At 42.3% G+C, this 9,770-nt stretch overlaps 1 protein-coding gene across 1 annotated transcript in view; it reads left to right on the top strand.

The window, feature by feature from the left end:
* Positions 1-223: 223 nt before the first annotated feature.
* The window catches only part of LOC105527485 (zinc finger protein 254-like), a 36,988-nt gene continuing 27,441 nt past the window's right edge, over positions 224-9,770 (top strand). Inside the window, 1 exon segment of the mRNA XM_011963806.1 lies at positions 224-304. Coding sequence (XP_011819196.1) covers positions 263-304 — 42 coding nt within the window. The 5' untranslated portion in view covers positions 224-262.

Genomic DNA, 9,770 nt, shown 5'->3' with positions numbered 1-9,770 from the left:
TCAGGGAGGAAGCCCTGCCTGAAAAGGCTGCAGCCTAGGCTGGCACTCTTTCTTCGTTCAGCCCAGTGTCTGATCACATCTTCTGTCACTCAGGGCCTGAGAAGGCGGGCTCTTAAACGTTATCTAATCAGGGATGCTGAACTGGGAACTGTCCAATCAGGCACAAAGCTGGAGCAGACAGGGCGGCTTCCGGGATGTGGCGGGGCCTTTGTCTCTTGCTGCCGCTGGAGCTCTAGGTCTCCTCTTCACTGCTCTGTATCCTATGCTCCAGGAAGCCCAGCCTATGTGGCCCTGTGACCTGCAGGTATTGGAGATCCACAGCTAAGACGCCAGGAACCCCTGGAAGCCTAGAAATGGTGAGAGTGCTAGGTGCGACGTCCGGAGAGAGGGAACGGGGCTGGTTGAAACCGGTGGGAAGCGGCTGTGGCGGGACTCAGGCCTGTCTGTATTCAGCTCCACGATCTGTGCCCCGGGTTCTCCTTGCCCAGCTCGGCCTCAGTCCCCTTCAGCGATAAGATGGCGGCTGCTCTGAGAGCCGGGCTCCGGGCGTCCTGTTTCTTCCCTGCCCAGTGACTGTGCCCTGGCCTGGAGCCCTCTCTAGGCAGCTCTGCACCGGCAGCGCCGCGTCTCTTCCAGATTGTGCAGGGACCATGGGAGGGTTGTCAGGGGAGAATCCCGACTCGGGATGCTGGTTCATGAATAGGAAGAGTTTTAGTCCGTGGGCTTCCCAGGGCCTGTTTTTTCCTATTAAAAATTTATGGGCGTCACCTCGAAAATATTAAATAATCAAAGAGTGATTCAAAAATTTTAGAGCACCCAGCTATGGTTTGTAATTTGTGGTCTATGAAAGGACTTGAAGGAAATATTTTTATAAGGTTCATGATAAAGAGAACCAAATTCAGTAATTTGTTAGGTACAGTTATGTAGTTTCCTTTTTTTTTTTCTGTTTTGTATTGTTTTTTTGAGGAGGAGTTTTGCTCTCTCACCCGGGCTGGAGTACAATGGCATTATCTCAGCTCACCACAACCTCTGCCTCCTGGGTTCAAGCAATTCTCCTGCCTCGGCCTCCCTAGCAGCTGGGATTGCAGGCGCCTGCCACCACACCAGGTCAGTTTTTTTTATTTTTAGGAGAGACGGGGGTTTCACCTTGTTGGCCAGACTGGTCTCGAACTCCTGACCACAGGTGATCTACCCACCTTTGCTTCTGAAAGTGCTGGAATTAGAGGCGTGAACCACCTCTCCCGGCCTCGTTACTTAATTTTTACAATCAAGGTGGAAATATCCTGGTTATGTAATCAGAGCTTAATTGGCATTTTATACTTGGTTAAGCCTAAATTTTGTTTCTGCCAATGTAGTAATTTACCAAAAAATGCTCTTGAGTTTAGATTTTTATTTTCAGAAGTAGAAATCCGGGGACTAGAGACACCTCAATCTAATTGCCTGCCACTTAATGATTTTCACACTCCACAGGGGACTGATTTTTCCCTGAATTTTTTACACGTGTCCCAAGCAGGGCCTCAAGTCTACCCCTCATCCCCTATTCCTCCAGCCTAACTCTGGCTTGCAGTAAAATACTAAATTTCCAGTTTTGTCTGACATCCCCAAATGCCATTTTCTCCTCCCTAATTCATTTTAGCAACTATTTGTCCTGTAGTGTACATTTTGATACCTATTTTAATCATTTTTATTTTTAGATGTTGAGACAGCCTTCCTCTGTCACCCAGGCTGGAGTGCAGTGAGGCACTCTAGGCTCACTACAACCTCTGCCTACTGGGCTCAAATGATCCTCCTGTCTCAGTCTCCCAAGCAGCTGGAATTACAGGTGCCCACAACCACGTCTGGCTAATTTTTGTATTTTTAGTACAGACAGTATTTCACTATGTTGGCCAGGCTGGTCTCAAACTCCTGGCCTCAAATGGTTCCCCCGCCTCGGCCTCCCAAAGAGCTGGGATTACAGACGTGAGCCACGGCATCTGGCCAACTAATTATTTTTTTGACAAAGCATTTGATGGCACATTTAAAAAGATTTGTTTTCTTTTTGTAAATATTTCCTATGAGAAGAAAGCAAATAATAATCTCCTGACACTGTATTGTAAAATATCTCTGTGCATTTTTTTCTTCTATTTTCCCTAGACACAGATATCTTATCAGAATGTTTTTGGGTCAGATTTTCCTTTTGGAAACTTTATAGGATGATATGTCTTCAGTCACCCTTCAGTTTTTGCTTGGACTTGGGTTTCAGTACTGTATGGGGATAAACCAAGATACCCACCATGGCTATGTCTGCTACAGTGTCTAGTGAATATCAGCTTCTGGGTCATATTCTCTCACAGGACAACCTTAGGTATTGAGTGTAGCTTCTCAAGTGTGCACGTGGATGCCCTGAGGCTAAGAGGCATTTCCTGGTGCACCCTTTTTTAAAGTTAATTCCTTGAGACATTAATATTGCCTTCACCCAATTCAGCTTTCATTTCTTGGAGACACATTGCTGGTCAGCCAATCAGATACTAGTATTGAGGAGAAAACAAATAATTTCTGCCTCCTGGATTCCTTTAGGGGGCAGAAAAATAGTACAAGAAAAAAAGTAAAAAAATTTCTAGAAAAAAGATACCCACCACTCCAAAAGACAAAAAAAAAAAAAAAAAAAAACCCAAAAAACTGACCCCAGTGAGATAGTATAAGAACTTGCAGCCCGGCGTGGTGGCTCAAGCCTGTAATCCCAGCACTTTGGGAGGCTGAGACGGGTGGATCACAAGGTCAGGAGATCGAGACCATCCTGGCTAACACGGTGAAACCCCGTCTCTACTAAAAAAAAATACAAAAAACTAGCCGGGCGTAGTGGCGGGCGCCTGTAGTCCCAGCTACTCGGGAGGCTGAGGCAGGAGAATGGCATGAACCCGGGAGGCGGAGCTTGCAGTGAGCTGAGATCCGGCCACTGCACTCCAGCTCGGGCCACAGAGCAACACTCCGTCTCAAAAAAAAAAAAAAAAAAAGAACTTGTAGAGTAAAATGCTCCTGAGGCAATCACTGGGGGCAGAGTTCAGAGTCTCCTTAGAGGAGGTTATTGAGCACTTAAGTGAGCATGATGGGGTGGGACAGTCTCTCAAGTAATTGAATGGCCTGACTTGATGCATGAGGAAGACATATCTGTACCTTGAAAAGCTTTGTTCACTTCTTTTGACCTAAGGGATTTTTTTTTTCTGTCTTATTTATTTACTTATTTTTGAGTCGAAGTCTTGCTGTATCGCTCAGGCTGGAGTGCAGTGCTGTGATCTCAGCTCATTGCAACCTCTGCCTCCTGGGTTCAAACATTCAAGGAATTCTCCTGTCTCAGCCTCCCCAGTAGCTGGGATTACAGAGGTACACCACCATGCGCAGCTAATTTTTGTATTTTTAGTAGAGATGGGGTTTCACCATGTGGCCCAGGATGCTCTCGAATTCCTGCCCTCATGATCCTTCCACCTTGGCCTCCCAAAGTACTGGAATTACAGATGTGAGCCACCGTGCCTGGTTCTATATCCTGGTATTTTGATTTTTGAGTTTAATGCTAAATTTTATGTGATGAAACTTAGTACCTCCTAAAAGTGTTCCCATCTGACTATTTTATTTATTTATTTATTTTTTCAGACAGAGTTTCACTCTTGTCACCCAGGCTGGAGTTCAGTGGTACAATCTCAACTCACTGCAACCTCTGCCTTTTGGGTTCAAGTGATTCTCCTGCCTCAGCCCCCTGAGTAGCTGGGATTACAGGCGCTTGCCATCACACCCGGCTAATTTGTGTATTTTTAGTAGAGATGGGGTTTCACCATTTTGGCCAGTCTGGTCTCCAACTCCTGCCCTCAGGTGATCCACCCACCTTGGCCTCCCAGTGTGCTGGAATTACAGGCATGAGCCACTGTGCCCGGCTAATTGTTTACTACATGATTTTTGATACAAATAATAACATAATACATTTATTGTCTGAAAGGAATAAATACATTTGCTTTTCTTACTGAGGTGTAAGATGTAAGCACCTTAAAATTTTCTTCCCTTATATGAACACTGCATAATTTTGCTGAATTATTCTACCACCTAGTTATAGTTTCAAAAACCAAGTTAATAACTGACATATAAATTAAAGCTTAAGCCCAGTGACTCCAAGCTAAGCCTAATATTGAGTCTGCAAAAGGAGGTTTTTAAAGGCCCAGTTAGTTCCTTTTAGGGGGCCTCCCCTGTAGATGTCCCAGCTTGCTCACCCCAGCTATGGAAGAAGGCTCTTTACTGAGACAATCTACAGAGCCCTGGAAACTTGGCAACCCACATGCAGATGCAGTTAAGGTTAATGTAAAAGGGTATTAGGAGGGTCTTGCTGAAGATGAAGTTGTTATTATTTTGAGGCAGTTTCTAGACTTTTTCAAATAAAAGTTAGATACATGTAAAAAATTGAATTTCAAAGGAGTATTGCAACAGGAGGAAGTAGCAACTATAAGATTTTCAAAGATTGAAAAGATTAGGCAGACAATGACTTTTTTTTTTCCCTAGGGAAAAGCAGACACAATTAGTAATGAGGTAGGAGGGGAATGTTTACATGGAGGGTAATAAAATCAGATTTTAGATCAGAGAACGTTTTACCCTGAGATCAGCATGTTCTTAGGATAAACATAAAATGGGGTTGTATGGTAGCTCAGACTGAGGGTAGCTCAAAGTTCAGGAGCCTGTGGGAAGAAAATATACTAAGTTCAGTTTGATTAAGAAGTATTTTATGTTTACCACTGAAGACAAAGTCAGCTGATTTTTAATGAGAAAAAGGAGAAAATGCGCAAAGCATTTTTCTGGCTGTGTGATAGGTAAGAAAAGAGAGCAAAAAAATAGATACTGTCAAGGTTTCAGAGAAAAGGGAATACTTTATACACTGTAAACAGTTTACATTAATTCAACCATTGTAAAAAGCAATGTGGCAATTTCTCACAGAACTAAAACCAGAATTACCATTTCACCAAGCAACCTCATAATTGGGTATATACTCAAAGAAATATAAATTATTCTGTCACAAAGACACATGCACAAGCGTGTTCACTGCGGCACTATTCACACTAGCAAAGACATGGAATCCACTTGAGTGGCTATCAATGGTAGACTGAATAAAGAAAATATGGTACAATCAGGCACAATGGCTCATGCCTTTAATCCCAGCACTTTGAGAGGCCACGGCAGGTGGATTGCCTGAGCTCAGGAGTTTGAGACCAGCCTGAGCAATATGGAAAAATCCCATCTATAAAAATGCATCTCTAAAAAAAATACAGTAAGAAAAATTAGTTAGGCCTGGTGGCACACGCCTGTGGTCCCAGCTACTTGGAGGGCTGAAGAATGAGAGTATTGCTTGGCCCACCACAATGGCTTATGCCTGTAATCCCAGAACTCTGGGAGGCCAAGGTGGGTGGATCACCTGAGGTCAGGAGTTAAAGACCAGCCTGGCCAACATGGTGAAATCCCATCTCTACTAAAAGTACAAAAATTAATTGGGCATGGTGGTGTTGGGTATCATAATGAAAAGCGTTTTTTGTTTGTTTGTTTTGTTTTTTTCCCCATAAAGTGTTTTTGGAGAACATAAAAGATAGAGAATTTTATTAATCATAGCTCTTTATCATCTATGTATTTCATCTTTTTCCACCTTTATTCTTGGTCTCATATTTTTTTTCACTTGACTTTGTTGGGGTTGTACCTTTTTTTTTTTTTTTTTTGAGATAGAGTTTTACTCTTATTGCCCAGGCTGGAGTGTAATGGCACAATCACAGCTCACCGCAACCTCTGTCTCCCAGGTTCAAGCGATTCTCCTGCCTCCATCTCCCGAGTAGCTGGGATTACAGGCATGTTTCACCACGCCTGGCTAATTTTGTATTTTTACTAGAGACAGGGTTTCTTCATGTTGGTCAGGCTGGTCTTGAACTCCTGATCTCAGGTGATTCACCTATCTCAGCCTCCCAAAGTGGTGGAATTAGAGAAGTGAGCTGCCAAACCTGTCCTGGGTTGTATCTTTTATGTGAAAATGGTAAATATAACTACAGTGTTCTGCTGAGTTCTGTGAGTAGCTCTATCAAATCAGTACGTTTCAGTAACATTATGGGAGTCCCCAGTTTTTAAACAGTATCTCAGAAGCATAGATGAGCTTATAGAGTTTGTGACTGGCATCTGCAGTGAGGACAGTGTTGTGACGCTAAGCCCTGAATCAATCAAGGTCTGTGCTGACTCTTGGTGGTGTCAGAATTCAAGTGTTAGACAATAAGTTGATGTTGGAGAATTGCTTGGTGTTCACAAACTCTACAGATTGGGTGCTAGAAGAAAGATATCACAGACTCCTGGATTAGAATAAACCTCTGGATGTCCAGGAATGAGAGGCTGTGCTCTACTTTACACAGGCTGTCACACTGTCCCTTGTTCAGTGATTCCAGCTCCCCTTCCATAGTGACAGAGAACCTAAAACTTAGAGGAAAGGAGCTGTGGTGGCAGATCCCCTTTTGCCACAGCCGCCACCACAAGATTTTTACCCACTAACTAACATACTCACTAGACATTAATGTGTCCACACCTCTCCCAGGACAGGGAACCACACTCAGGAATTTTACTACAGCATTTTTGATCTTAGTGTTTTTTTTGCCAAAAACTTATACAGAAGTGTCTCCAAGTCTCCTGGCGTATTCCCACCTCCAGACACTGAATCTGCAGCAGCAATCTGTTTTGTCAACCAACCTAGGGGTCCGGACCACCTGTTCATAAACTCATTTGCCTGCATGGACCCAGAAATAAATGAGTACAGCCCTACCTTGGCCAGTATCTGTAGCACAAACCGGTCCTTCTACCTGGAGTGTACTCTTCCCCACCCAGGGAGTTTTTTTTTTAACTTCTACTTTTGGTTTAGGGGTACACATGCAGGTTTGTTATACAGCTAAAATTGTGTCATGGGGGTTTTATGTATAGATTATTTTGTAACTAAGGTACTAAGTATAGCACCAAAGAGGTATTTTTTCTGACCCTGTTTCTCCTGCCACCCTCTACCCTCAACTAGGCCTCAGTGTCTGTTGTTCGTCTCTGTGTTCATGTTTTTATTATTTAGCTCTTACTTATAAATAACCTGCATTTGGTTTTCCATTTCCGTATTAGTTTTCTTTCTTTCTTTCTTTCTGGTTTTTTTTTTTTTTTAAGACAGTTTCACTCTTGTCACCCAGGCTGGAGTGCAATGGCGCGATGTTTGGTTACTGCAACCTCTGCTTTCTGGATTCAAGCAAGCAATTCTCCAGCCTCAGCCTGCCAAGTAGCTGGGATTACAGGTGCCTGCCACCATGCCTGGCTATTTTTTATATTTTTTTAGTAGAGATGGGGTTTCACCATAATAGCCAGACTGGTCTCCAACTCCTGACCTCAGGTGATTTGCCTGCCTCAGCCTCCTAAAGTGTTAGGATTACAGGTGTGAGCCACTACGTCTGGCCTCTGCATTCGTTTTCCAAGAATAATGGTCTCCAGCTTCATGTTGCTGTAAAGGGCATAATCTTGTTTTTGGTTATTGTTTTCTGTTTGTTTTTTATGACCACACAGTATTCCATGATGTTTATGTGTCGTATTTTTTTATTTTTATTTTTAATTTTAGAGACGGTCTCACTGTTGCCCAGGCTGAAATGCAGTGGCATGATCGTGGCTCACTGCAACCTCCGCCTCTCGGGTTCAAGCAATTCTCCTGCCTCGGCCTCCTGAGTTGCTGGGATTACAGGTGCCTGCCACCACGTCTGGCTGATTTTTGTAATTTTAGTAGAGACGGGGTTTCACCATGTTGGCCAGGCTGGTCTCGAACTCCTGACCTTAAGTGATCTACCCACCTCCACCTCCCAAGGTGCTAGGATTACAGGAGTAAGCCATTATGCCCGGCCCTTTTTTTTTTTTTTTTTTTTTGAGACAGTCTCACTCTTGTTGCCCAGACTGAAGTGCAATAGTGCCATCTCAGCTCACTGCAACCTCTGCCTCCCGGGTTTAAGCAAATATCCTGTCTCAGCCTCCCGAGTAGCTGGGAGTACAGACGCCCACCACTACCGCGCCGACTAATTTTTGTATTTTTAGTAGAGATGGGGTTTCACCATGTTGGCCAGGCTGGTCTTGAACTCCTGACCTCAGGTGATCCACCTACCTTGGCCTCCCAAAGTTCTGGGATTACAGGCATAAGCCATCGTGGTGGGCCAAGCAATACTGTCATTCCTCAGCCTTCCAAGTAGCTGGGACCATGGGTATGTGCCACCATGCCTAACTAATTTTTCTTACTGTATTTTGTTTAGAGATGCATTTTTGTAGATGGGATTTTTCCATATTGCTCAGGCTGGTCTCAAACTCCTGAGCTGAGGCAATCCACCTGCTTTGGCCTCTCAAAGTGCTGGGATTACAGGCATGGGCCATTGTGCCTGATCGTACCATATTTTCTTTACTCAGTCTACCATTGATAGGCATTCAAGTGGATTCTGTGTCTTTGTTATTGTGAAGAGTGCTGCAGTGAACACTCTTGTGCATGTGTCTTTATGACAGAATAATTTATATTTCTTTGGGTATATACCCAATTATGAGGTTGCTTGGTGAAATGGTAATTCTGTTTTTAGTTCTGTAAGAAAGTGCCACAGTGCTTCTTAAAATGGTTGAATTAATGTACACTCTTAACAGCAGAGTATAAGCATTCCCTTTTCTCTGAAACCTTGACAGCATCTACTTTTTGACATTTTAATAGCCGTTCTCACTGGTGTGAATGGTATCTCATGGTTTTTCTTTGCATTTCTCTAATGATTATTGATGAGCATTTTATTACATGCTTGTTAGCCAAATGTTTGTCTTCTTTCGAAAAGCATCTTTTTCATGTCTTTTGTTTACTTTTTAATTAGGTATTTTTTTCTTGTAAGCTGTTTAAGTTTTTAATGGATTCTGGATATCAGACCTTTGTCAGAAGCATAGTTTGCAAATATTTTCTATTATTCTGTAGGTTGTCTGTTTACTGTGTTGATAGTTTCCTTTTCAGTGAAGGAGCTTTTTAGTTTAGGTCCAATTTGTCAATTTTTGCTTTTGTTGTAATTGCTTTTGGTATTTTCATCCTGAAATCGCTGCCAGTTTCTATGTCTAGAATGGTATTTCTTCAGTTATCTGCCGGGTTTTTTATAATTTCAAAATTAGCGTTTCAGTCTTTAATTAATCTTGAGTTGATTTTTGCATATGGTGTAATAAAAGGATCTAGTTTTAGTCTTCTCCATGGTGCTAGCTGGTTATTCCACAACCATTTATTAAATAGGGAATTCTTTCCACAGTTCTATTGTTACTTTTGTTGAAGATCAGGTGGTTGTAGGTGTGTGGCATTATTTCTGGGCTCCCTGTTCTGTTACATTCATCTATGAGTTTGTTTCTGTACCAGTTCCATGTTTCTTTGTTTACAGTAGCTCTGTAGTATAATTTGAAAACAGGTAATGTAATGCCTTCAGCTTTGTTGTTTGGCTATTCAGACTCTTTTTTGGTTTTATATGAATTTTACAGTAGTTTTTCTTTTTAGTTCTGTTAAAAATATTTTGGTCATTTGATAATAAATAGCATTAAATCTGTAAATTTTGGAGGACAGTCTGATCACTTTTAGGATATTGATTTTTTCTATTTATGAGCAAAAAGTTTTCCATTTATGCCATTTCTGACTTCTTTAAGCATTGTTTTGTAATTCTTATAGAGATCTTTCACCTTCCTGGTTAGCTGTATTCTTAGATATTTTATTCTTTTTGCAGCAG

This window comes from Colobus angolensis, unplaced genomic scaffold (genome assembly GCF_000951035.1).
Source record: "Colobus angolensis palliatus isolate OR3802 unplaced genomic scaffold, Cang.pa_1.0 Scaffold627, whole genome shotgun sequence".
NCBI classification, from domain to species: Eukaryota; Metazoa; Chordata; class Mammalia; order Primates; family Cercopithecidae; genus Colobus; species Colobus angolensis.
Note: the sequence above shows the minus strand (reverse complement) of the source record. Positions and strands in the feature narration are given on the sequence as shown.